Source organism: Cebidichthys violaceus, unplaced genomic scaffold, assembly GCF_023349555.1.
Source record: "Cebidichthys violaceus isolate CVI_PGR_0920_01 unplaced genomic scaffold, fCebVio1.0.p SCAF_3, whole genome shotgun sequence".
NCBI classification, from domain to species: domain Eukaryota; kingdom Metazoa; phylum Chordata; class Actinopteri; order Perciformes; family Stichaeidae; genus Cebidichthys; species Cebidichthys violaceus.
This window is the reverse complement of record NW_027176483.1, coordinates 20,963,346-20,990,595: the sequence shown is the minus strand read 5'-3', so window position 1 is coordinate 20,990,595 and position 27,250 is coordinate 20,963,346. Positions and strand designations below refer to the sequence as shown.

The 27,250-nt window shown below is 46.1% G+C and overlaps 4 protein-coding genes across 6 annotated transcripts in view; 2 read left to right on the top strand and 2 right to left on the bottom strand.

Moving 5' to 3' along the window:
- The window catches only part of znrf1 (zinc and ring finger 1), a 51,734-nt gene extending 51,621 nt beyond the window's left edge, over nt 1-113 (bottom strand). Inside the window, exon 1 of the mRNA XM_068724001.1 lies at nt 1-113. This exon is cut by the window's left edge and continues 989 nt beyond it. The gene's annotated coding sequence lies outside the window, so the exon portion shown is untranslated.
- A 3,431-nt stretch (nt 114-3,544) lies between these two features.
- On the bottom strand, nt 3,545-14,398 carry ldhd (lactate dehydrogenase D). The gene is made up of 11 exons (XM_068723771.1): nt 14,260-14,398; nt 11,782-11,894; nt 10,024-10,162; nt 9,345-9,486; nt 8,373-8,532; nt 8,088-8,287; nt 6,128-6,256; nt 5,801-5,928; nt 5,286-5,376; nt 4,877-4,988; nt 3,545-4,292 (listed from the first exon to the last, which is right to left on the bottom strand). Exons 1-11 carry the CDS (start codon nt 14,350-14,352, stop codon nt 4,112-4,114), a joined length of 1,488 nt encoding a protein of 495 aa, XP_068579872.1. The 5' UTR covers nt 14,353-14,398; the 3' UTR covers nt 3,545-4,111.
- Nucleotides 14,399-15,323: 925 nt separating this feature from the next.
- On the top strand, nt 15,324-24,844 carry fam169b (family with sequence similarity 169 member B). 3 transcript variants are annotated; one of them, XM_068723871.1, is made up of 10 exons: nt 15,324-15,459; nt 15,802-15,932; nt 16,085-16,187; nt 16,265-16,350; nt 17,207-17,369; nt 20,280-20,462; nt 21,201-21,326; nt 21,546-21,601; nt 22,699-23,134; nt 24,767-24,844. In XM_068723871.1, exons 2-9 carry the CDS (start codon nt 15,807-15,809, stop codon nt 23,017-23,019), a joined length of 1,164 nt encoding a protein of 387 aa, XP_068579972.1. In that variant the 5' UTR covers nt 15,324-15,459; nt 15,802-15,806; the 3' UTR covers nt 23,020-23,134; nt 24,767-24,844. The 3 variants fall into 3 exon arrangements, with proteins under 3 accessions (XP_068579972.1, XP_068579970.1, XP_068579971.1); XM_068723869.1 differs by having other exon boundaries at nt 22,696-23,134; XM_068723870.1 differs by lacking the exon at nt 15,324-15,459 and adding an exon at nt 15,480-15,704 and having other exon boundaries at nt 22,696-23,134.
- On the top strand, nt 24,003-27,239 carry arpin (actin related protein 2/3 complex inhibitor). Its single transcript, XM_068723872.1, has 6 exons — nt 24,003-24,366; nt 24,767-24,842; nt 25,040-25,172; nt 25,422-25,628; nt 26,089-26,252; nt 26,415-27,239. Exons 1-6 carry the CDS (start codon nt 24,275-24,277, stop codon nt 26,421-26,423), a joined length of 681 nt encoding a protein of 226 aa, XP_068579973.1. The 5' UTR covers nt 24,003-24,274; the 3' UTR covers nt 26,424-27,239.
- Nucleotides 27,240-27,250: the final 11 nt, after the last annotated feature.

Sequence of the window (27,250 nt, the reverse complement as noted above, 5' to 3'; positions counted from 1 at the left end):
CTGTCCGCTCCGGTGGTCTCCAACCAGAGGTCGCCCCCTTTATCTGTCCCTCGAATATCGGGGGTCACAGTGACGCTGCTCCCCTGCGCTCAGATCGGCGCTCCGCCGCTCTCCGCTCCGCCGCTGCTACTGCTGCTGCTGCTACTGCTGCTGCTGGCCAGACAATGGAGGCGCTCAGTGCGCAATCCTGGATCATAAATACAGACAGGACAGGAGACAGTGTACGGCGTTCAGTGGCATTCATTCATAATCAAGGGCATGAGGGCTTCGGAAGTGGTCTGCAGTGTTACCCGTGAAGCCTTTTTGAATCGGGGTGTGAGGTGTGGCAGTGGACACCGGGTACAGGTCTCTTTACAGCCCAGAACGAGCCGGGATTTTGATTTTGTGGTTTTCACTATGAATTGTGATTTTGAGCAAAGAAATCTCAGGACTTCATTTAGAAGTAAAAATGAAATCATGATAAAAGTCATGATTGTTGTCTTAATTGAGGAATAGAAATAGAGCTACCTTGTATTACCCATGACCCCCCTACACACACACACACACACACACACACACACACACAGCCAGGCCTTCAGACAGCATATTGTACTCATTATCAAGTTATGCACAGATTTTTCCACCATATGCTAAATTATTGGGATTACTGGCTCACATGTTTTGTTTGGGATTACTTAGTCTAATCCTGAGCGTGTGTGTGTGTGTGTGTGTGTGTATGTGTGTGTGTGTGTGTGTGTGTGTGTGTGTGTGTGATCATCAAGCTGTTTTTGGCTCTTTGTTTCATCACAATAGCACACAGTCAGTCTTGACTTCTAGTTCTCCAAACCCAATCAGGTAAACTGTGGTAAAGCATTTATTTACTGCAGTAGATCCATCCTGCTTTAATGACAACAGGACATGGTCCCCTCTCTGCTCCTCAAGCATTCAAACACACACACACACACACACACACACACACACACACACACACACACACAATCAACTGAAACGGTTATAATATATAAAACCACAAAGGGAAAATACATAAGCCCGCCTGTCGTTATCACAGTTGGTCTAACTCAAGGAATCCTGTAATAGTTAGAACGTTTCTAGACCGTCCTCACACACACAGTCTTCTTAAAGGGGACGCATGAAAAACCTTTTCACTGTTTGTGAACATACATCCAGATTACCCCCCCCCCCCCCCCCCCCCCCCCCCCCCCCCCCCCATGGCATCAGAAATACCTTTTCAAAGGTGCGCCATATTTTTGACTCACAAACCAATCAGAGAGCAGAGTGAAGCCAATGCAGAAGTGTCTTAAAAGTTGCATTCTCTCTACTTACCAGCAGGGTGCGACTCCTCCATTTGCAAAAAGAAGTACAATTGCATGGACCAAATAATAGACCATAAAGCAGAGTATGCTTTAAGGCCTGCTTACTGTGATTGACAGGTCGCTGCTGCTACCAGAGCCGTATACGGCGTCTCTAACAAATTAACAAATTTCCCCTTGTGGGATTAATAAAGTATCTCTCTATCTATCTATCTATCTATCTATCTATCTATACGTCACTCCTCCACATTCCAAATATGGTAACTTCCATTCATCGGTTGCAAAAAGTCAAGATGGCGATGTCCTTAATCCAAGACTTGAGGCTTCATGACTGCAGTCCATAGAGTAGCGGTTGACGTCACGATGACTACTTCCACTTCTTATATACAGTCTATGGAGCAGACTGGGCCTTTTTGGAAGGAGGTCTTAGAGAGACAGGGGCTAAAACAGAGTGTTTCAGACAGAGGGTGAAGTCTACATGTCAAAGTATCCTTGGTCTCCCACCAGTGTATGAATGTGTGCGTGTGTGTGTGTGTGTGTGTGTGTGTGTGTGTGTGTGAATGTGTGAACGCTGGCTTGTGTTGTAAGGCACTTTGAGCATGCGTGGATTATTAAACGGGCCTACCGAGTAAAGGTCCAAGGGCCCAAAGTGTCAGGGAACCCCCTGGTCCACACCTACAAAATGTCTCTCAAAGCGACACATACCAACCAGGACAAAGACTTAAAAAGACCACAAAGAAACATAAAACGACTACAAAGAGATACAAAAAGACTATGAGACCAAAACAAATACAAAGAGACACAAAAAGACTATGAGACCAAGACAACTACAAAGAGATACAAAAAGACTATGAGACCAAGACAACTACAAAGAGATACAAAAAGACTATGAGACCAAATGACTACAAAGAGATACAAAACAGCTGCAACAAGACACAAAAAGACTCACAACTATGTAAAGAGGCAAAATGACTACAAAGAGATATAAAACAACTACAAAAAGACACAAACTTACGACAAAGAAACACAAAACAGCTTCAAAGAAACAAAAAGTTTACAAAGAGATACAAAAGAGCTGCAGAGACACAAAAAGACATACAAATGAAAAGAGGCAAAATGACTACAAAGAGACAAAAACAACTACAAAGAGATGCAAAACGACTACAATAAGGGACTACAGACAAAACATTAACTAGACCAAAGGCCAAAACAATTGCAAAGTGAAACAAAACAAATACAAAGAGACACAAAATGACCACAAAGGGATGCGTAACGACTACAAAGAGACACAAAACAACAACAAAAAGAGGCTAAACAGGGGCCCATTGTCTCATAAGTGGTTTCTAAGACTAGAAAACATGTATTTACTCATGATAGTTTAACCCCAGAAAGAAGAGAGAGGCTCAAATAAAACACCAAAACAGAGACTTTGCTTTTTAAATGGTGTTAAGTTGAAAAAGTATCTTCTTCTACACCACAATGGTATTCACTGATTTCACTGAAACCAATATATGTAATTTATGATGTGCTTTAATGTAATGGCATTCAATTCTATCACTGCAGGTGGCATGTGCCCATCTCTAAAAACTCTTTAAACTGATCAACACTGGCACTAATGGCTCAGATAGATCATTAACTGTGAAATAAACTGTCTAAACTGTGAAAGATGTAATGAAGTCAAATATTGCTTTGAATTAAATAGAGACTTTATTGCATCTCAGTGGCTGTGTATGGTTATTCCACTCTTAATGTTCAGTTAATGGCTGCAAGCTATGACAATATTTACAGGCCAATGAGTTTATGGCATTTTGTTTTATCCGTCTCCTGAGACGCTGCGTCTGGGGGACAAACCGTTAGTCCCACAGTCTGTCCCCCAGGGAGCTTCGGCGATGCTGTGCTGACACCCTATGGTGCAGCGCAGTATTACCGCCTCACTGTAACAGGACTGGATCCAGTCACTAAACAGTAAACAGTCTTAATGCGTTTCTGTCCACTTCAATGTCCATGATGTGTCGTCCCCCCCCCCCCAAACTGTTTGAAGGAAACACACTAACTCAGATAAGAAGATTGACACCACTTAGTTTAGCTTAGCACACGTCCGTGCCAGTAGAGAAGCAGGGGAAACAGCGAGCCTTACAATAATTAAAAACAGGAGGCAGAAGTAGCATTTATGCCTGATATCAAACAATCAACTATCACGATATAGAAACAAAGGGAAGAGACAAAAGCCAGAGTTAGATTCAGTTGTTTATTTAGTTTTTAGTGAATTACTCCCTCATCTAAATAATACAAATAAGCAAAAGTGAAAAATGTTTTCATGAAAAGAAAAGAAACTCACACTGAGGAGGACAGCACTGCCACTACATTATCATTCTGGATTGTCTTGATTCACATGAATCGACAATAAAACCACCACAGACACATGCAGGCCTGTTTCTCACAGCTGACATTTTGACTTCTCACAGCAGGAAAAGTGTCAACGATGGAATGAACGTCGGCTGCTTTGAATTCAGGCTCCTGGTATTCGGCTCGCTGGCTCGTTGGTGTTACTAGTAACGCCTGTGCTTTTGAAGTCAAAAGGTCTGCTGTTAGAGAGGCCTGTTTACATACAATCCCACATTCAATCATCGTCTTCCTTTTGGTTTTCACTCAAGTGATCCCTGAAGATACGTCTCATCTCAGAAGAAGCAAAACTCTTCGTGTGCAATATGCTCTAAAACGCCGCATCACCGTGACGTCGGCCTCTGATCAAGCCGCAAGCAAATCGTAATGAGAGTCACGGTGACGTTCCCTCAGACGGTCTACGGCCCTCTCGGCAGCAGAACTTTCCCAGGATTCATCAGGTTCCTCGGGTCGAAGGCGTCCTTGAGACGCCGCATGAGCCGGACGGCCACGGGTCCCACCTCCTCACCCAGCAGCGCTCTCTTCCCCAAGCCCACTCCGTGCTCCCCTGTGCAGGTACCGTCCATGGCCAGGGCTCGCCTGGAGGGGGAAACCAATCACACGGCCTTACCGACGGCACAACATTCGTGGGCGTGTCTGCAACGACCGCTGCCGCGCAGCGCGACAGAATGAACGCAAAACACATCCGGCCAACCGCCCGTCTATGAATCGATTTGCCACTATCACTGTAACCGGTACGGAATCTTCTCCGCTGTGCCGGCGCCCTTCAGCAGCTTAAGCTTCGTTTATACTGGTGCAAAATGAACTGTGAGGAATCAGAGAGACGACGAGTGTAACCCAGAGATATGCTGTTAGACTGCAGGAGTGAGCGGCAGAAAGCCATAAAACAACCTCCACAATGACGAGGAGGGATTGTAATAACCTGTAAACTCATATTCATGGACTACTTTACTTTACCTTCATACAAGATCTGTAAAGAAAACACTAAGTATAAACTAAGCTCCAGACTGATCCAGGTGCAGCCGGGTGTTTTTAAAAACAGATTTTGAGACGCTTGCGGCGCCATATTGCAAAATGAAACCCTTTCCGAACAGATAACGCAAAACTTTTCAAAACTTGTAACTTTAGTCGTGAGCTTCAGGACTCGTGGAGGTTTCTGTTACCTGGCCAGTCTCTCGACGAAGAGGTGGACCCTGTGCAGCTCCTCGGGGTCACCGGGGTCCACCACCATCAGACAGTGGAAGTTACCGTCGCCCACATGACCCACTATGGGACCTGAAGGTACAGCAGATAGCATCGTTCTTTATTGAACTTGTATTCCATCCCTTCTCTCATGATGGAGCCATTGAAGCTCTACGTGAGAATCTATTTTTATGTTTATGACGAAAAAAAACACATAAGATGTTGCATTTTGTAAATACACTGCATAAATGAATAATAGAACGTTTACTCAACTGTCATGTGGTTGTAATGTATCCCTAGGAGGTCTATTTTCTCGAGCAATAATGCGTTATTAACATTATTAACAGTTGACATGAACACCATTGATATTTTTCTCTGCAGTGCACTCACCCGTAAGCCTGTTCTCAATCAGGTCCTCCTTTGTCTCCACTAGGATTTGAGGCAGGCGAGACAGAGGGACACACACGTCTGTGGCGTAAGCCTGCGGGACGGACACATGGACATGGACACACACACACACACACAGACACACACACACACACACACACACACACACACACACACACACACACACACACACACACACACGTCACTATGGGGAACATCACTTCAACTTAGATTCATTTCCTGAGACATACTCAACGCCTTATCCTAACCTAACCCTCAACTTAACCAAACCTAAACTTCCCAATTGCAGACAAGGCTTTTGTCCCGTTCTTCAGTCTGAAATGTGTCCCTGAAGGTGGAACGAGGAGTTGTTTTGGTGGTGAAATGTGGCATCTTAATTTTCCTGAACCTGCTCTGCATACTTATCAAGCATCATAAAATGTTATTGTTGTCATACGTTTGTGTCTTAAGATCTGTTGGACGTTTCAGTGGTAAAACTAGCGGGTGACTGTCTTTACCTTACAGCCTGGTCTGAGAGCCAGACTGGCGTACCAGGCGTCATGACGGGCTTTCCACAGTCGCTCCCGTGTCTCTGCATCTCTAGCCCACTGAAAACCCGAACCGCCATTACTCTGAGTGATGTCCTCTGTGGAGAGACACACACACACACACACACACACACACACACACACACGTTTGTTTTTTGCTTTTGAAAAACCCCTGTGAGCGCAACCGTTTGGCTTTTAGTCGTTAGCGAACCAACAATGATTTACACACACACACACACACACACACACACACACACACACACACACACACACACACACACACACACACACACACACCTGCTGTGTTGACCTGCTCCTGCAGGCTTCCCTCAGAGCCGTGGAACTCCAGGAACAAACTCGGGGTCACGGCGTAGGACAGAGAGCTGAACCTGTTGCACGCGTCGATCATCACGTCATCCAGGAACTCTGAATGACACACAACATGAGTCACAACGCACAGAGTCACAACGCACAGAGTCACAACAGAGTCACAACAGAGTCACAACGCACAGAGAGTCACAACACACAGAGTCACAACAGAGTCACAACACAGAGAGTCACAACACACAGAGTCACAACACACAGAGTCACAACAGAGTCACAACACACAGAGTCACAACACACAGAGTCACAACAGAGTCACAACACACAGAGTCACAACACACAGAGTCACAACAGAGTCACAACACACAGAGTCACAACACACAGAGTCACAACACACAGAGTCACAACGCACAGAGAGTCACAACACACAGAGTCACAACAGAGTCACAACACAGAGAGTCACAACGCACAGAGTCACAACAGAGTCACAACACACAGAGTCACAACGCACAGAGAGTCACAACACACAGAGTCACAACGCACAGAGAGTCACAACACACAGAGTCACAACACACAGAGTCACAACACACAGAGTCACACAACGCACAGAGAGTCACAACACACAGAGTCACACACAGAGTCACAACACACAGAGAGTCACAACACACAGAGTCACAACGCACAGAGAGTCACAACACACAGAGTCACAACACACAGAGTCACAACGCACAGAGAGTCACAACACACAGAGTCACAACGCACAGAGATTCACAACACACAGAGTCACAACGCACAGAGTCACAACGCACAGAGTCACAACGCACAGAGAGTCACAACACACAGAGTCACAACGCACAGAGAGTCACAACACACAGAGTCACAACGCACAGAGAGTCACAACGCACAGAGAGTCACAACACACAGAGTCACAACGCACAGAGATTCACAACACACAGAGTCACACAACGCACAGAGAGTCACAACGCACAGAGTCACAACGCACAGAGAGTCACAACACACAGAGTCACAACGCACAGAGTCACAACGCACAGAGAGTCACAACACACAGAGTCACGATGCACAGAGAGTCACAACACACAGAGTCACAACGCACAGAGAGTCACAACACACAGAGTCACAACGCACAGAGTCACAACACACAGAGTCACACAACGCACAGAGAGTCACAACACACAGAGTCACAACGCACAGAGAGTCACAACACAGAGTCACAACACACAGAGTCACAACACACAGAGTCACACAACGCACAGAGAGTCACAACACACAGTCACAACGCACAGTCACAACGCACAGAGAGTCACAACACACAGAGTCACAACGCACAGAGTCACAACACACAGAGTCACAACGCACAGAGTCACAACACACAGAGTCACAACGCACAGAGTCACAACGCACAGAGAGTCACAACGCACAGAGTCACAACGCACAGAGAGTCACAACACACAGAGTCACAACGCACAGAGAGTCACAACACACAGAGTCACGACGCACAGAGAGTCACAACACACAGAGTCACAACGCACAGAGAGTCACAACACACAGAGTCACAACGCACAGAGAGTCACAACACACAGAGTCACGACGCACAGAGAGTCACAACACACAGAGTCACAACGCACAGAGAGTCACAACACACAGAGAGTCACAACACACAGAGTCACAACGCACAGAGAGTCACAACACACAGAGTCACAACGCACAGTCACAACGCACAGAGTCACAACGCACAGAGTTACAACACACAGAGTCACACAACGCACAGAGTCACACAACGCACAGAGTCACAACACACAGAGTCACAACGCACAGAGAGTCACAACACACAGAGTCACAGCACACAGAGTCACAGCACACTATAACCACGGTGTGACGTGCGCAGCTGTGATCACGGTCGTCGTCTCCTCACCGATGCGAGCGATGGGGACTCCCGCTTGCAGGATCTGCACTGTGCTGTCCACAGCTGCCTGGACGGAGGGGAACGAGCACACGGCCGACACCGTGGCCTCCGGGATGCCGTACAGGCGCAAGGTAGTCTTGGTGATGATCCCCAGGGTGCCCTCTGACCCCACAAACAGGTTGGTCAGGTTGTAGCCCGCTGCCGTCTTCCTACAGATCCATGAAGAGAAGAGAAGAAAGGGTCAACGCATGAGGCGCTGTTCCATATCTGCGGGTGCCAACAGCCCACGCGTACCTGGGACGTCGGCCCTTCCCGGCCGTGTGAACGACGCTCCCATCGGCCAGCACGACCTCGAGGTTCATGACGTTTTCCCTCATGGTTCCATAACGCACCGCGTTGGTGCCAGACGCACTGGTGGCAGCCATGCCACACAGAGACGCATCGGCCCCGGGGTCTGAGACGGTAACAGAACACTGTAACCCTGTCACACTGTTTAAGACAGTACGGCGCTTTTGAGAAAATATTCAATTGCGTTTATTTGAACTTATATTGCAATATGATTCGGGATAATAGAGGGAATGATCATTTTTACATCGTTACTCTGTTTCATTAAAAAAAAGGATTAAATTTGTACCAAACAAAGATATGTTCTTCAGTGTGTAGAACATAGGCTGGGACAATATTTTATTTATTTGTTGCACCGTGTTGATTGTTTATGTAACATTCCTTGTATGTGCAAATAAACGGTTCTGATTCTGATTTTGAAAAAATTACAATGTGCAGCCTTACAAGACAGAGCCTGACCTAAAATTCAAAATTTCTCAAAAATATGATTCACGGCAACGGCTGAGCCGGCGGCACGCAGCTAACTGTGCTAACAGCGCTAACAGCGCATACGACAGCAACAGCGCGGAAGCTCTGATTACAGCACAAACAGGTGCTAAGGTAGACATTACTTCACTATATGTATAAAGCAAACTGTCTGCTGATATGTTTGTGCTCTGAATCCCAATATATGTCTATTTAACAGCTGTTATCTCTATTTGTTGACTTAATCTTAACCTTAATCTGATTGGTCGAGGAGATACAGGAGGAGACGTATCTAACTTACCGTCAGAAGTACACGTACTTAACCAGCACCGATAAAAAGGTCGTTTATGAAACAGTGTTTCCTTCGTGACTTGATTTAGATCAAACATCAGCCTGGTTGATGCTGTCAACGAGCTGTTCTTTAACATATGGGGCTGAACCGAGAGCGTGACTGACCCACAGGAAACCACAGGCCGGTGTCTCGCAGGTAGGCGTTGAGGGCCTTCCGAGTCACACCGGGCTCGACCGTCACGTCAAAGTCGTCCTGGTGGAGATCCAGAACCTGGTCCATGTTCCTCAGACTGAAGCACACGCCACCCTAAGGGCAGAAGAAAGACACGCGTAGACACATATTTAGTGTACTTAGTGTATTGGTGGGTGATCTTGAGAAACTAGCAAGAGTAGGCTAGATTTTTAGAAACCTAAAAACCCAGCCCAGTGTCGCTAACTCTTTTCCAATGAAAGTAGCTAACAGCGCTAGCTCCAAAAGTGGCTAAATGTAGTGAGAAAGTCGCCAAGTTGTCACCATTGACAACCCGTCCCAAAGCCACTCCCACAAAATAATAATTATTATGAACTTAAACAATAAACATGGCTGTTGTTAGCAGCACTCACAGCTGTTAAGCTAGCTGCTTGTGGAAGACTCAAGTCCACTTTCACTAAACATAATTATGCAAAAAGTCGTACCACATTTGCTTATTTTTGCTCAAAACAAACCTAAAAGTCCACATAATACTGTACAACACATTACTTTAATTACTGCTCCTATTTCCAAACAGTTAAGACACACACACACACACACACACACACACACACACACACACACACACACACACGGGGGCTTCCTCTCTCTCACCTTGACTGCGCTGACTCCTCCCTCCAGGCCAGTTCCGGTGCCAAAGGGGATGATGGGAAGGCGGTGGCGGCTGCAGATTTTGGCCAGGGCGCTGACCTCCTCCACACAACGGGGAAACAGCACCACATCTGGGGGGCAACTAATGGACGGCAGCAAAAGCAATGCTCGCTCACCGTTCTCCATATTTCTCCAGTGAACAGAACCTTTTGTTATCGCCGCTTGTGATGGCCATTTAAAGGAAGTATCAATAAAGAGTACTTTATTGATACTTCCTGGTCCATGTGAGGAGATGTCCTCCAATCCCAGCAGACATGAAGGGTTCACACCTTTTAGTTCTGTCGAATAGGCCGAGCTGCATCCGTACTTATCAGTGTTTCTGTATAAACTAACCAGTGTTTTCATACAAACAATGGATGACTATTTGTAATGCAAAGGAGGTCATTCAGAGAATTATCCAATGCTACAGCTTCACCTAGCACTGTGGAACTTTATCTCCTCTTTAAAGTGGGAAGCCCACTGGCTTTAAACCCTGAACCCTCAGGGACGTGATGTCACCAGGTAAAGGTGAGCGTCTGAGTCTGAAAGAGCTTGAAATCAAGGCGGGTTGATTTTGATCAGTTCATTTGAATTCATGGTTTAGGACCATAGACTGGACATAAGAAGTGGATGTGTTCCTTGTGACGTCACCCATTGGTTCGTGGACTGATGTTATGAAGCCTCGAGTTCGGTGATTATGCCGTCGCCATCTTGACTTTTTACAACCATATTTAGACCGCGGAGGAGTGACGTAGAGGCGCGGTATCTGGTAGCAGCAGCGACCTGTCAATCACCTTGTAGCCCCGCCCTAAAGCATCCCCTGCTTTATGGTCTGTTTGACTCTAAATGGACCATAATGTACTAAATGAACATCATGCTGTAGTGAAGAAGACTGTAAACTAGAGATTGAGACCATAAACTCATGTTTACAATGTTTACTGAGGGAATAAATCAAGAGAGAAGTAGAATCATTTTAGACTAGACTTCTATACAACCAGAGGAGTCGCCCCCTGGTGGACACTAGAGAGAATGCAGCTTTAACACACTTCCGCATTGGCTTCACTCGGCAGAACCGGAGCTCACCGCCTGTTTAGGACGATGAAAAATGAGACGCGGTTTTAACTCAAACTTAAGATTATAATAGTCCTATTGTACGGAACCACCACTACTTACGACGGTGTGCAAAACTCTGACGACTTGGTGCGTAGGTTGTGTGTGGTCGAGAAAGAGTGTGTGTGACGGTCACTGTGAGGTTAGCAGTAACGTAGCGGTGAACATAGCAGTACAGTGTGCGTACAGTTTAGTTGTAACTCCTCAAGTCCTTTACAACGCGTTTGTTTATTTTTGTAAATCTTTTTTATTGATAAAATAAAAACTAAACTTTATTTGAATAACTTCTCTATCTTTCGTAGGTTGCTTTTAAGAAGAAGAAAAAAAAGGAACAATTCAAATTGTAAATCGGGTGAGGATTGAAAGATCAAAGATTTGATTTTTTTTAGCTATATTGCAGAATTGCAGACTTATGGAAAGTGATCATAAATGGCTAAACATGTCTGCAGAGAGCCCTAATGGTGAACTCTACTCAGTTAACTACATTATGTCTCAAGAAAATCCCAAAGCCCAAGGCTGTTGTTAATGTATTCTCTTGGGATAACATGTTATTTTTTTGTATACTATTGAAAACACCATAAACACACAATATTATGAGTGCGTGAGACAGACCTGTGTACGGACTCGTCTTTGCCGTGTTGCTCTCTGACAGCTTCACCCAATGAGACGCCGTCCTCGCCACATATAGACCTGAAAGCAGACAGCACGCTGTCCACAATGGCACCCTGTGCAGACACACACACACACACACACACACACACACACACACACACACACACACACACACACACACACACACACACACACAGTGATGGAGGGTGAGTCATCCCAAGAGAGTGGGAGGAAGAGATAGAATATAACATGGTGCACTCGAACAGAACAATACAATGAACATGGGCCTAGATATGTTAGGATGTTTCTCTTTATGTCGAGAGGAAATGTCCAACTCCTTTCAAACCATAGACTTTACATAAGAAGTGGACATAGTCACCATGATGTCACCTGTTGCTTTGTTGAATATCATTTTGAAGCCTTGCGTTCTGCTTTCTGGTCTGTTTGACTCTAAATGGAGCATAATGTACTAAATGAACATCATGCTGTATTGAAGAAGACTGTAAACTAGAGATTGAGACCATAAACTCATGTTTACAATGTTTACTGAGGGAATAAATCAAGAGAGAAGTAGAGTCATTTTAGACTAGACTTCTATACAACCAGAGGAGTCGCCCCCTGGTGGACACTAGAGAGAATGCAGCTTTAAGTCACTTATACATTGACTTCACTGATTGCATGTACATGCTGCGGCCAGTAGCTCCCATGTATTTCACTTTTTTTTCGTGTTTACCACTAATGGCATATGGCACAATACATTCATCACCATCGGAAAAGGAAGCGTGGGGATTGGGGCCGACCAACCAGCCAGACCTGCAATACCAAACACCACCAAAGGGCCCCAAGGGCAGGTAGCGTGAGTTATGACCACCATGTCATTACGTTGCGTGCTTTATTAACTACGTCACTGGGTTACTAACTGGATTTATCAACGCTAGCTAACGTCACGCACAGGAGCAAAAGTAACAAGCTAACACTGTCTCTGCTGTCCAACTTAAAGTAACATGCTAACACTGTCTCTGCTGTCCAACTTAAAGTAACACGCTAACACTGTCTCTGCTGTCCAACTTACAGTAACAGGCTAACACTGTCTCTGCTGTCCAACTTAAAGTAACAGGCTAACACTGTCTCTGCTGTCCAACTTAAAGTAACAAGCTAACACTGTCTCTGCTGTCCAACTTACAGTAACAAGCTAACACTGTCTCTGCTGTCCAACTTAAAGTAACAGGCTAACACTGTCTCTGCTGTCCAACTTACAGTAACAAGCTAACACTGTCTCTGCTGTCCAACTTAAAGTAACAGGCTAACACTGTCTCTGCTGTCCAACTTACAGTAACAAGCTAACACTGTCTCTGCTGTCCAACTTAAAGTAACAAGCTAACACTGTCTCTGCTGTCCAACTTAAAGTAACAGGCTAACACTGTCTCTGCTGTCCAACTTAAAGTAACAAGCTAACACTGTCTCTGCTGTCCAACTTAAAGTAACAGGCTAACACTGTCTCTGCTGTCCAACTTACAGTAACAAGCTAACACTGTCTCTGCTGTCCAACTTAAAGTAACACGCTAACACTGTCTCTGCTGTCCAACTTACAGTAACAAGCTAACACTGTCTCTGCTGTCCAACTTAAAGTAACAGGCTAACACTGTCTCTGCTGTCCAACTTACAGTAACAAGCTAACACTGTCTCTGCTGTCCAACTTAAAGTAACAGGCTAACACTGTCTCTGCTGTCCAACTTACAGTAACAAGCTAACACTGTCTCTGCTGTCCAACTTACAGTAACAGGCTAACGCTGTCTCTGCTGTCCAACTTACAGTAACAGGCTAACGCTGTCTATGCTGTCCAACTTACAGTAACAGGCTAACGCTGTCTCTGCTGTCCAACTTTCAGTAACAGGCTAACGCTGTCTCTGCTGTCCAACTTACAGTAACAGGCTAACGCTGTCTCTGCTGTCCAACTTACAGTAACAGGCTAACGCTGTCTCTGCTGTCCAACTTACAGTAACAAGCTAACGCTGTCTCTGCTGTCCAACTTAAAGTAACAAGCTAACGCTGTCTCTGCTGTCCAACTTACAGTAACAAGCTAACGCTGTCTCTGCTGTCCAACTTAAAGTAACAAGCTAACGCTGTCTCTGCTGTCCAACTTAAAGTAACAAGCTAACGCTGTCTCTGCTGTCCAACTTACAGTAACAAGCTAACACTGTCTCTGCTGTCCAACTTAAAGTAACAAGCTAACACTGTCTCTGCTGTCCAACTTAAAATAACAAGCTAACACTGTCTCTGCTGTCCAACTTAAAGTAACAAGCTAACACTGTCTCTGCTGTCCAACTTAAAGTAACAAGCTAACACTGTCTCTGCTGTCCAACTTAAAATAACAAGCTAACACTGTCTCTGCTGTCCAACTTAAAATAACAAGCTAACACTGTCTCTGCTGTCCAACTTAAAGTAACAAGCTAACACTGTCTCTGCTGTCCAACTTACCCTGGCGGTGTTTTCTGTGTTAATGCTGCGGCACTGCAGGAGGCAGTACCGATGAGAAAGCAGCCGTCGACTCGGTGTCAAGCCAAGCAACATTTTAGTGTCAATGAAATATGTCACTGACTGGCTGACAGCTAAATAACACAGACAGTCTTTAGTAAACATCTGGCAAAACTTCCGGTTAATTATTTTCAGAATAAAACAAAACTATACTATTGTCCAGCGTAATCTCAAACAATTATACTTAAAGTATAAACAGTACAATATTTGAAACTGACATGTAGTAGAGTAGAACCATAAAGTAGCATAAAATAGAAATACTCGAGTAAAATACAAGTACCTTAAAATTGTACTTAAGTACAGTGCTCGAGTAAATGTACTGAGTTACTTTCCACCACTGCTGTTCAGTTTTATTGCACCCTTTATTGCTGTTGTTTAAGCAAGACAGCAACTTTTTAAAATTAACTTTTTCTTACGTTCTTTGTTGAGATGTTCTCATGTAATGTGGACATTTGAAACCTCTGGTGCGCATTCAATGATAACTGTCTATTCACTGACGTAAGAGACATCTTGTGTCCAGTCAAATGAAACACAAATATTTGCATAATCATTCTGGGTTTTTCAATGACAGAGATGGAGTTGATGTAATTGTAAGAATGTCTAATTTAGGCAACACACTTTTTTCAACATTTATTTTATAAGACACAATAACTGTTCCAGAGAGGGTATTTTAACGTAAGCGTCAGGAACACATTAGAACCAAAATCTCTTAAACTGATATTTAGAGATCCACAACTAAATCTTGAATATATTGATGCCTGTCATTACACTGTATTAACCACAAAATGCTGTTGGAGTGGATTGTTCATTTTTCGTAGGAAGTAATAATTGTGCCGTCACATAAACGTGGATGTCTGAATAGTTCCACGTTTTGTGTTTTTAGCAAATCGCATTTTGAAGTCTACCTCGTGAGTTTCCGTTCATCTCCTCGCTAACGCTGGCGAGCTTGACGGAGGCGGAGCTAGCAGAAGGTCGCGGTGACGCCATGACGCTCTCGCGCCAGTGGGTGACGCTGCAGGGCAAAGAACAGAACCCGCCAGGTGCAGACCTCTGAGTGACATTTAGGGGAAGTGCAGGTGGAGCAGAAAGCTGTCCCTGTCAACGTCGGCCACTCTGCTGTTCTATAACGTATTCAGTCGTAAAGTAAGTCCACTGTTACCGTGACACCGTACTACATTAGGCCCACAGCAACGCCATACGTTATGAAGTCGCTTTGCGAGGCCTTATGGGTATTGTTGTCCTTGTTAGCATTACGTTAGCAGTTCAAAGTGCGACGCTGCGTATAACAAGTTAGGTCATACGTAAGGACGTCACATATCACTCGAACCATGTCTCAGATTTAAAATAAAGAGTTCGCTTGCTAATACGGTCAAGTGGACTTTATTAAGGTAACTTTAAACGACTTGTAACGGAGACACTAATCAGCAATCCAACGTAATTACTTGTTGATGACTTAAAGCCCTTGTACAATGTGTTACTGTCTAGAGGCCATGTACCCCGTGGACCTTCCGGCCGTGGTCGACACTGACCTGACGTCATCATCTGAGGAGTACCTCTCCTCTTTGGAGTCCAGGTCTGATGACAACGAGTGGTTTCACTTATCACAGACTTCAAAGGTACCATAACACTTATAATAACCTTTTCCATTTACTGATAAGAGCATGGTGGAGGTGGACATCCTTGACACGGGTACAGCCCTTCTGTCTGACGTTCGGATGTTTATGGGGGAAAGAGTACAGAGCTCCTGTTGAGGTTGTCTTCCTGTCAGGTAGCGATAACGGCACAGCATGTGAGGCGGTTGCAGCTGTTTGAGGACGACCAACCCGACTGCCCGCTGCTGGCTCTTCACCCTCCCGATGATCTGACACGAGGTTTGGGACCGAACTCGCCGTCCTTATCGGACCCCCATGAAGACAACAAGACTAATGCTCTCTGCTCTGCTTTCCAGTGGTGGCTCTGTACCTGCATGAGAAGTGGTGGCGCGTGGACGACGTCTTACGCACGTCCAGCAACTCCAGAGTCGGTTTGATTTCGGTAACTGATGTCAGCGTTTAAATGAATTTGACCCGACAGTTAGTCACTGACTCCGGTATCCTCGAGATCCTTCGTCATCTTGGGACAACAAAGATGTTTTAAACAAAACGTCGTTTTCTCAAGATGACGAGGCAATTATCTTGTTCTTTTGAGAAAACAAATACTGTTATCCTGATTTAAAGGGATATTCTTAATTTGACGGCATTCAGTCATGCTTATCTGAGTATAACAAGAAGTCCTGCCGACTTTCTTGGCTCCAGAATTTCGTATTAGAAGTTGAGAGTAGCTGATTTACATGTTTATTTATGAGACATTGTTAAAAACTTCGTTATAACATCATAATTTACTGCTGAACTTGAGATAAGTATTGTGCGACTGGGATCCTCTTCTGTTCATTAAACTACAGGCCTGTCTTTGTGGTCTACGAGGTGCGACTTTACAATTCATACGCAAATGTTTCTTGTTTTACAAGTCGGATAAAATAGTGACGTTGCTCATCATCGAGGTCATCAACGTCCAAGTAAACTCTAAAGAAAAAAAGTCAGCAACTTTTGATACTTCATGTTGGACTAAAGACACACCGCTGTGAGGCGGATGGCTCTGCACTGTAGCGGCCTGAGCTAACGTTAGCTTCGCAGAGTGACAGTTACTTTTTAGTTGTTTTGCCAGTTGACAGAGTTAAAGTTGTTTCGGCTATGAAACCAACAGTCGTGGCTTACATTTCCATTTGCCGCTGCTTGTTAAGACATCGTTTTATACGACCTATGAATCCCAGTTAAAATCGTAGCTCTTCTCCACTTTAAGGTTGTGATTTTGCCGTGCCGGTTGTTCTCATCGGTGTCCGTGTTCGGCCCAGGTGCGGTCGCTTACGGAGAGGGTGATTGTGTTCCTGCTCAGTCAGGTGGTGGAGAGGTCCTCCCAGGAGAAGGCGTTGTTCTCCCTGCACCCCCGCACCGAGAGCTGCAAACTGCTGTGGAGAGACGGCCAGGCGGTCGGCTTCTACACCATCAAACACAAAGGTAGGATGGAGGAGGAGAGTGAGAGGAGGTTGTTCTAGGATGGAGGAGGAGAGTGTGAGGAGGTTGATCTAGGATGGAGGAGGAGAGTGAGAGGAGGTTGTTCTAGGATGGAGGAGGAGAGTGAGAGGAGGTTGTTCTAGGATGGAGGAGGAGAGTGAGAGGAGGTTGTTCTAGGATGGAGAGTGAGAGGAGGTTGTTCTAGGATGGAGGAGGAGAGTGAGAGGAGGTTGTTCTAGGATGGAGGAGGAGAGTGAGAGGAGGTTGTTCTAGGATGGAGGAGGAGAGTGAGAGGAGGTTGTTCTAGGATGGAGGAGGAGAGTGAGAGGAGGTTGTTCTAGGATGGAGGAGAAGAGTGAGAGGAGGTTGTTCTAGGATGGAGGAGGAGAGTGAGAGGAGGTTGTTCTAGGATGGAGGAGGAGAGTGAGAGGAGGTTGTTCTAGGATGGAGGAGGAGAGTGAGAGGAGGTTGTTCTAGGATGGAGGAGGAGAGTGAGAGGAGGTTGTTCTAGGATGGAGGAGAGTGAGAGGAGGTTGTTCTAGGATGGAGGAGGAGAGTGAGAGGAGGTTGTTCTAGGATGGAGGAGGAGAGTGAGAGGAGGTTGTTCGAGGATGGAGGAGGAGAGTGTGAGGAGGTTGTTCTAGGATGGAGGAGGAGAGTGAGAGGAGGTTGTTCTAGGATGGAGAGTGAGAGGAGGTTGTTCTAGGATGGAGGAGGAGAGTGAGAGGAGGTTGTTCTAGGATGGAGGAGGAGAGTGAGAGGAGGTTGTTCTAGGATGGAGGAGGAGAGTGAGAGGAGGTTGTTCTAGGATGGAGGAGAGTGAGAGGAGGTTGTTCTAGGATGGAGGAGGAGAGTGAGAGGAGGTTGTTCTAGGATGGAGGAGGAGAGTGAGAGGAGGTTGTTCGAGGATGGAGGAGAGTGTGAGGAGGTTGTTCTAGGATGGAGGAGGAGAGTGAGAGGAGGTTGTTCTAGGATGGAGGAGGAGAGTGAGAGGAGGTTGTTCTAGGATGGAGGAGGAGAGTGAGAGGAGGTTGTTCTAGGATGGAGGAGGAGAGTGAGAGGAGGTTGTTCTAGGATGGAGGAGAGTGAGAGGAGGTTGTTCTAGGATGGAGGAGGAGAGTGAGAGGAGGTTGTTCTAGGATGGAGGAGGAGAGTGAGAGGAGGTTGTTCTAGGATGGAGGAGGAGAGTGAGAGGAGGTTGTTCTAGGATGGAGGAGAGTGAGAGGAGGTTGTTCTAGGATGGAGGAGGAGAGTGTGAGAAGGTTGTTCTAGGATGGAGGAGGAGAATGAGAGGAGGTTGTTCTAGGATGGAGGAGGAGAGTGAGAGGAGGTTGTTCTAGGATGGAGGAGAGTGTGAGGAGGTTGTTCTAGGATGGAGGAGGAGAGTGTGAGGAGGTTGTTCTAGGATGGAGGAGGAGAGTGAGAGGAGGTTGTTCTAGGATGGAGGAGGAGAGTGTGAGGAGGTTGTTCTAGGATGGAGGAGGAGAGTGAGAGGAGGTTGTTCTAGGATGGAGGAGGAGAGTGAGAGGAGGTTGTTCTAGGATGAAGGAGGAGAGTGAGAGGAGGTTGTTCTAGGATGGAGGAGGAGAGTGTGAGGAGGTTGTTCTAGGATGGAGGAGAGTGAGAGGAGGTTGTTCTAGGATGGAGGAGGAGAGTGTGAGGAGGTTGTTCTAGGATGGAGGAGAGTGAGAGGAGGTTGTTCTAGGATGGAGGAGGAGAGTGTGAGGAGGTTGTTCTAGGATGGAGGAGGAGAGTGAGAGGAGGTTGTTCTAGGATGGAGGAGGAGAGTGAGAGGAGGTTGTTCTAGGATGGAGGAGAGTGTGAGGAGGTTGTTCTAGGATGGAGGAGAGTGAGAGGAGGTTGTTCTAGGATGGAGGAGGAGAGTGTGAGGAGGTTGTTCTAGGATGGAGGAGAGTGAGAGGAGGTTGTTCTAGGATGGAGGAGGAGAGTGAGAGGAGGTTGTTCTAGGATGGAGGAGGAGAGTGTGAGGAGGTTGTTCTAGGATGGAGGAGGAGAGTGTGAGGAGGTTGTTCTAGGATGGAGGAGAGTGAGAGGAGGTTGTTCTAGGATGGAGGAGGAGAGTGAGAGGAGGTTGTTCTAGGATGGAGGAGGAGAGTGTGAGGAGGTTGTTCTAGGATGGAGGAGAGTGAGAGGCGGTTGTTCTAGGATGGAGGAGAGTGAGAGGAGGTTGTTCTAGGATGGAGGAGGAGAGTGTGAGGAGGTTGTTCTAGGATGGAGGAGAGTGTGAGGAGGTTGTTCTAGGATGGAGGAGGAGAGTGAGAGGAGGTTGCTCCTTCCTGCTCCTCCGTCACAGATGTATTTTTACACGTCAATTTCTAGCATTAAAAGAAATTCCCAGGCAGCAACTTCCTGGTCTGAAAAGTGAAGCTAATGCAGAAGTGCCTTAAAGCTGCATTCTCTCTAGTGTCCACCAGGGGGCAGCGACTCTGCTTGTACATGATGAAATTCTACTTCTCTCTTGATTTATTCCCTCAGTAAACATTGTAAACATGAGTTTATGGTCTCAATCTCTAGTTTACAGTCTTCTTCAATACAACATGATGTTAATTTAGTACATTATGGTCCATTTAGAGTCAAATAAAATAATGGCACCTGCAGAAATCGGATGTTTACGCGGCAAGACTCAGAGCTTAACAAGCATCCACTGAGAACCTGCATCAATTACCACAGTGCCATTTAGCAAAAAAGATCAAAAATGATACTTTTTAAGAAATGTGATGACGCTGAATTTAAAAAATGTAATTGAAAACATTTTAGGCATCCTCTGTTAAAACAGAGTAGGCTTGTAGCCTATCGGCGTTATGAATGTTGGGTTGTGCTCTATTCTACAGCTGTGTGTTGTTTACTGTGACGGTGTGCGTCGGTTGAAGCTGTAACTCGCGTACATTTCAGGCAGTCTGTGCGACGGCTGGAGCGGCCGCTGCTACCTGCTGCCTGCTCTGGACACGGTGCTGGTGAGGAGGAGCTGGAGGAGGAGAGGCCTCGGCCTTCAGATGCTGGCACATTTCTGCTCCTCGTTCCCCGCGGAGCAGTCTCTGGGAGTCAGCTCTCCGTTATCGCCCAGCATGGTGGCAGGTCAGCCCCGGTTCTCTTTAACCTCCCAAAGCCCATCGTAGTGACTCTAACAAATATCCGTTGTGTCTTTAACGCCACTGGGGGGGAGGAGCTTGTTCGGACGCGTGTCCATGCCACAAACGTTTCACTGTCCGGTGCGTTGTCTTTCTCCCGTCCACACACACCTGATTCTCATCACCAGGCACTTCCCTATATGCACTTTTAGCTCAATGCGCCACCCTGTGGTCAGTGTCAGAAGTGCTATGTGTAAACCCACCCCATGTTTCCCTTTATGGCTCCAACACCCATTTATTCCTTAATTTATATTCTTCCTTCCTTTCTTCATTTTGTATTATCTAGATGAGACTTTTGTCATATTTGGCAGACGAATGTATATTTCCTGTCATTTTTTTTTTTTTTGTCGTGATCCTGGCTGCATTGATGCCGTATGGTAATAATTAACGAAATGACTTGAAAGTGTTCACATCCCCATGCACTCCGTGATGATTCATTCGTGTTTCACGGCAGAGCAAACACCTGAAAGTCACAACACTACACAGATCAAGTCCTTCTGTTCCTCTGTGGCATTTTAATCTCAGTCCCCGAACTATTCTCCCACAATGCCACAGAGGTCGGAGGTGAAAGCTGAGCGTGACGGTGTTTGATTTTGATGCAGCGCAGACGCTCGTTCAGCCTCTTCCTTCTCTCTTCTAAATGAACTGATGCTACAGCAACAGGTTGTGTCTCCCGTGTGTCCAGTGTGCAGGAGCTTTCTGCAGCAGCACGGGGAACATCTGGAGCATCTGTACGAGGTGGAGGCTCCGGGGGGCTGGACTCAACGACGGAACATCTGGCTCAGCATCCAGCTCGGCCGCTACTCCCTCGGTGCACGTTATATTTATTGAATTCTTTAAATTTCATTTAGATGCTTTTAAGAATTTCACAGATTCGATGTCGTAGTGAAAAGCATAGCTTCACAGAGATTCCAATGTTTCTTTTGAGCTCGTCTACATTTAAAGGATGAATGAAATCCAGATCCTCTCACCACCGTAGGATGATCAGTCAGACAGTATGGATGTGGCTAACAGTGTGCTGTCCTCCCAGGTGTTCATGAGGAGAGTTCTCCAGCATCAGGAGATGGAGATGGCTCCTCTCACAAGGTGATTTCTCTCTGCTCGTGTTGAAGGAATCCCTCCAAACCTTTCCCATCAGCCTCAGCTGCACTTTGTGTTTCATGCTAATTAACACATGCAAGGTAAACGTTGCACTCAGCTAAGAGGATGTTAGCATGCTAACATTAGCGCTTAGCTCAAAGCACCGTTGCGTCACAGAGCGACAGGGGGACCTTCTCAATACCAAGTACACAAGTACGGACTTGTGTACTTGGTAGTCCAGACTCCAGATTCATAGTCCTTAGTACAGTTAAATGCACAAACATCACTATACATTCAATTTAAGAGGTACTTGTACCTCGTCTGTGTCGCGTACATCAGTTGTCAAGATAATTGCAAATCAAGGACCGTGCCTTCTTCTTTTCCGAAGCTGACTTGAGACCAGGATTCAGAAACAGCATCGACATGCTGGTCCAAATGGATGGAGACGTGAACTTGCGGTGCTGGTCTACCGGTCTTCTGGCTCGCCTCGTGGCGCCTCCTACAGGGTCACCGCAGACATCTTTGTCGTGCCACTAAGCCTCAGTTTGCAGGACTGTCCTCACACGAGGGTTCTTCCTCCTGCAGAGCCACAGAGGAGATGCTACAGTAACAGAACATGTGTCCCTAGCAGTCTCACTACCGGCCTCTACCCTGTAAGCTGTTCTCGGCGGGTACCGTGAGCGCTGACCCCCCCCCCCCCCCCCCCCCCCCCCCCGGTCACTTCCGGTCCCGCTAGCAACGTCTCACGCCTCCCAAACCGTCGGAGCACATTTTTAAGTAGGCTGAATCTTTTCAAACCGACCACAGATTTGCACTTTAGTGCAAAAACTTGAGTGTTAACATCTTGAGAGCTTAAGTGTTTAGAGAAACCAAAACACAGTAGTCCTGTAGTAAACAGGAGTTTACAGTAATGCTCCGTTCTTATTGAACCTGTCAGAGGCGTCCTTTCAGAGTGAGGCTTTTTGAGAATATACATGCCAACAAAAAGTGAACATTATGAGCTTTTTATTGTGTTCTTACATTAGCTTGTCCACCGTGTGTTGAGGACGTTTGTGCATGCTGGGATCTTAAGAGTCTCCTCTTCTCTTTTGTTTTCAAAGCAGACCTACAACTGCAGAGTGGACCCGGCCTCATTGACCCCGTGTAATGTGAACACCTACCCGGCAATCGACTCTTCAGTACAACAAATGAAAGCTTGTGATCCAAGCCGAGGAGGAAGCTCCCCGAGCAGCGAGATCTCTGGAACAGGATGTAGTCCTGCAGCCCACGCCGACGATCTGGACTCCGGACCTCCCACCAGACCGCCGCCGTCCCTGAACACAAAACACACCCGGAAATCCAACCCGCCTCTATCTGCAGAGCCTCACGGAGAGAAGCCAGAGGAGGGAACACCAAGCAGTGCCAAACGAGTCAGGAGGACATGAGGCTATACAGACACAGGCAGCAGCAGGAACAGCTTACAGGAACACTTAGAACACCTCTATTCATGGAGTGAAGTTCACAGACTGCTGTATGGAGACATTGACAGTACGGCACAATGTGAGTAATAAGCGTGCAATAAACTATTTTAGTACAATAATACAAATTGTCAGTTTCTTTTCGACGCCCTCTGCTGCTATTATCAGGTCCAATCAGAGAAAACTACAAACACCTGTGTGGCTGAGCAGGGCCTTCTTCACTCCACTTAATGAAGCTAAGCATGAGACTCACTGTACCAATCAAAGCATGCATGCGTCACATGTGCAGCGGTAGTAGCCCACCGTGTCTTTGTAACTTTGACAGGTTGAATCACTTGGTCCTGTGACGTCTCTGCATCTTAAAGGAATAGTTTCACATTTTGGCTTCATGCAGGAACCCGTACCGTGTTCCACAAATGTGTTCTTCTCTTGTTAGTACCCGCTGATTTCTGTGATTTACCAATATATATTTATTATTTTTGCTCTTCTCTTAGGTAAGACAACATGTTAGGAGTGGCGAGGTCACTCTTACCAATAAGAGAAAACCAGTTTTAACAGCCTACAGTCAATCATGTTTACTGTAGTATTAGAGCTGGGCCAGTTAACGCGTTACTATGGCGATAAATGATGTAAAACGTGTTTGGTCTCTCCAGCTCTCTCTCACTTTAATTGTTTCCATAATAAAAGCTATTGAGGGAAATACCAGAACATGAGAAGACAAGTGGTCCTTTTGTTGTTCAGTCTACAATGAACATATATTCAAACCAGATGAATCAGAAAACATATCAAATATAAACTAGAGTTTAATCTGATCTGTCTTCACTCTGGTGTTAAAGTGAGAGTTAGACCCATCTGATCAGTCCGATCAGCTGCAGCGTCCAATCACATAACTGGTGAACAAAAAGGGGGCGTGTCAGCCGTTAAAACACTTCCTGGAAGACTGTTCACGTGCATCCTCGCTCCTCAGAGCAGAAATAATCAATAACACCTTTCTGTCTAAAAGGAGCTTCCGTACTCTGACCGTGCGTTTATGTCTACAACTATCATCGTTTAAAACCTCTGTTTTCACCGCGCGCAGCATCTCTCTGACACGGAGGCCGTCACCCGTCGGCACGTGCCGTGTAAAAAACCGAGCGCACCTCTCTCACGCGACTACAGGAAACCAGGACACAGAAATCTTTAGGGAAGTAGAGATACAAAGTTCCAGCACAGTTTATGAAAGATGAGCCGAATTTATCACAACACGTCTTTACAGAACAAACCGGTCCACAATGAGACGTTTGAGCGCGCGTGGTCCCCCTCTACGTATGACAGGTATTCGTTCATTTAACGAGTTCACGCGCTCAGATGAGTCCTCGCTCCAGTATCTTCTTATGACGCATTCCTCGTTATGGAGAGACAACAACAACAAACTCCATTGAGACGTGTGACAGTCAACTTCCCCCGAGACGTAGAGCAGCTCACGCGCACGTGGACCAGTAATAAGTCATTATTATATTCGGCATCAAATTAATCCTCAGTCCGCACTTCATCTCAGTAAAGCTGCAGATGGTGTTTAGTTCACGGAAGTTCACGCAATGTCAGCAATCCTTCATAGCGTAACGCATGTATTCAAATGAGGAAATTCAATCTCTCCATATTTACATAGGCTGCCTCTACTATAAGCACAGTTCAAAGTGTAGATTTTAATATTTGATGTGTTTCTTCCACACAGTGGTCAGGGGGTTCTCCTAGAAGGGAAGCTGCTGGATGTTTCCAGACATGCGATCAGTGATGACAGCAATCAAAAGGTACTGAAGCGTTGAAAGTATAAAGGCGTCTTCCACCGTTGACAGAAACGGAACGCTTTAAGAGAAGCAACCTCTCTTACTTTGTTTCAGCTAGAACTTTTGCCCAAATCCTAATCGGCTTTAGCATTTAGGACAGACTAGACACGGACGCAGAACAGACCAAGCAGAAACCCAGACTGTGTCCGTGTCGTCGACAGGTCCGGTTCTACGTGCTGTACATCAAACCCAGCCGCATCCACCAGAGGAGGTTCGACGCCAGCGGGAATGAGATTGAGCCCAACTTCAGCGACACCAAAAAGGTCAACACCGGCTTCCTCATGTCCTCCTACAGTGAGTACAGGACATTTCAGCTGAAGACGTGTGCGTCTCCTGTGGAAGTGTGTGTTTGAAACGCAGCTTCATCCTCGAATCGAACGAGCGGAGCACACAGTCGATACAAGTAGAGTCCATTCACCCTAAAATATCTAGAACAAATATCTCGAATAATTAAAGAACAACATCAGAACCATTAAAGAATACTCAATAAGTAAATACTACCATCCTCTCTGACCTCATGACTCACTTGTTGCGTCCGTACAGAGGTGGAAGCTAAAGGGGAGTCCGACCGTCTGTCTGAGGAGCAGCTGTCTCTGACGGTGAACAAGGCCGAGCTGCTGAAGATTACCGACAAGCACCGACCCGGCGGGACCTGGGCCTTCTGGTACCCCGAGTCCCAGATGGACCAAACGGAGCTGGAGATGGGGCAGGACGTACGGCTGAGGACCAGAGGAGACGGTCCTTTCATATGTGAGTGAGTGTGTGTGTGTGTGTGTGTGTGTGTGTGTGTGTGTGTGTGAGGCTGCTCGTTTAGAGCCAGTAGTCTTCAGTGGATCTTTGTTTTTCAAAGCCAGAGGTCCTTTTCTGTTTTCACGACCCTCGCATTGAGCGAGCTTGTCCCCCGGGTCGACCTCCGCGGCGCCGAATGAAAGGAAATTTGAAATCCGGTCCTTCGCAGTTTCACAAGTGTCCTCTGAGGGCGAGTGGGCCGTGTTTCAGTGGAGTCGTCCGGCCCTTTGATATTCAACAGCGGAGCGCTTTGGTCTTCTACGTTTTCAGCCAAGATCTGAACCTATGAAACGTCAACGTTTTTACATAGAAATATGGCAAATACATGCAAAACAACACAAAGCCATAATCTATTCTAGGTTACTTTTTTTTGTATTAAGTATACAATGTTCCTAGTTAATTAGTTTCCACATCCTTCCAGTCTCCTTGGCCAAAGTGGACGGCGGCACGGTGACCAAGTGTAACTTCGCCGGAGACGAACAGGCCGGAGCGTCGTGGACGGACAAGGTTCTGGCCAACAAAGCGGACGCAGTCAGCGCCCAGAAGCCCGGAGGGGAAGGAGAGGGAGCAGCAGAGGATGAATGGGTGAGGAGGAGCCACGCTTAATGAAACCTCACCTCACTCAACACGCCTGACTGTGGATTTGAAGATACATGTACTCCTATGGACCCTGTGGTAAAGGGACCGCTGGTTGACACACAGCAGGCCGTGTCTCAGACCCACTCTGTGTTTCTCTCTCTCTCTCAGGACGACTGAGAGGAGCGTCTCTCTACCCGTCGGCCCCCGATCCAGTCTCCTGGTCTGACCGCTTCAGCTAGGATCCGTTACCCCCGTCTTCAGACTGGACCCTCGGGATTCCTAACCTCTCACACAGTGTGTGTGTGTGTGTGTGTGTGTGTGTGTGTGTGTGTGTGTGTGTGTGTGTGTGTGTGTGTGTGTGTGTGTGTGTGTGTGTGTGTGTGTGTGTGTGTGTGTGTGTGTGTGTGTGTGTGTCTCTCTCCTCAGGGCTCGTCGCCAAGTTTGGAACTTCACCGTTGTGTACTTAAGATTCTTTTCTTGGTTCGTTCTTCTTCTCTTAAATCCAGATGGGATTCATTATTCACAAATGTCTGTTTTCCTTCTGTCCTGTAATGAAAGTCTTTTTCAGATAGACGTAGTTAAAGTGTCCATCTAAAGAGCTGTTTCTATCAGCTCATATATATATATATATATATATATATATATACAGTTGAACAGTGGTGAAGGTGACTATGTACATTTTCTTAAGTACAATTTGAAGGTACTTCACTTGAGTATTTCCATTTTCTGCTACTTTATACTTCTACTCCACTACATACTGTATCAGAGGGAGATATTGTGTTTTTTACTAAACTGAATTAACTGATGATGCGGCCCTATGAATACCAAATATTACAAACAAATGAATTGAGATGGATTAACTTGGACTTTTGCTCCTTGGCCGTTTATATAGTAGAAAATAAGCTTCACCTTTACCAGCTGCAAAATGAAAGGAATGTACATGTTAATGCATCAGTAATTATGATTCAATAATAAACATGATAAAAAAAACAATTCAGTGGATA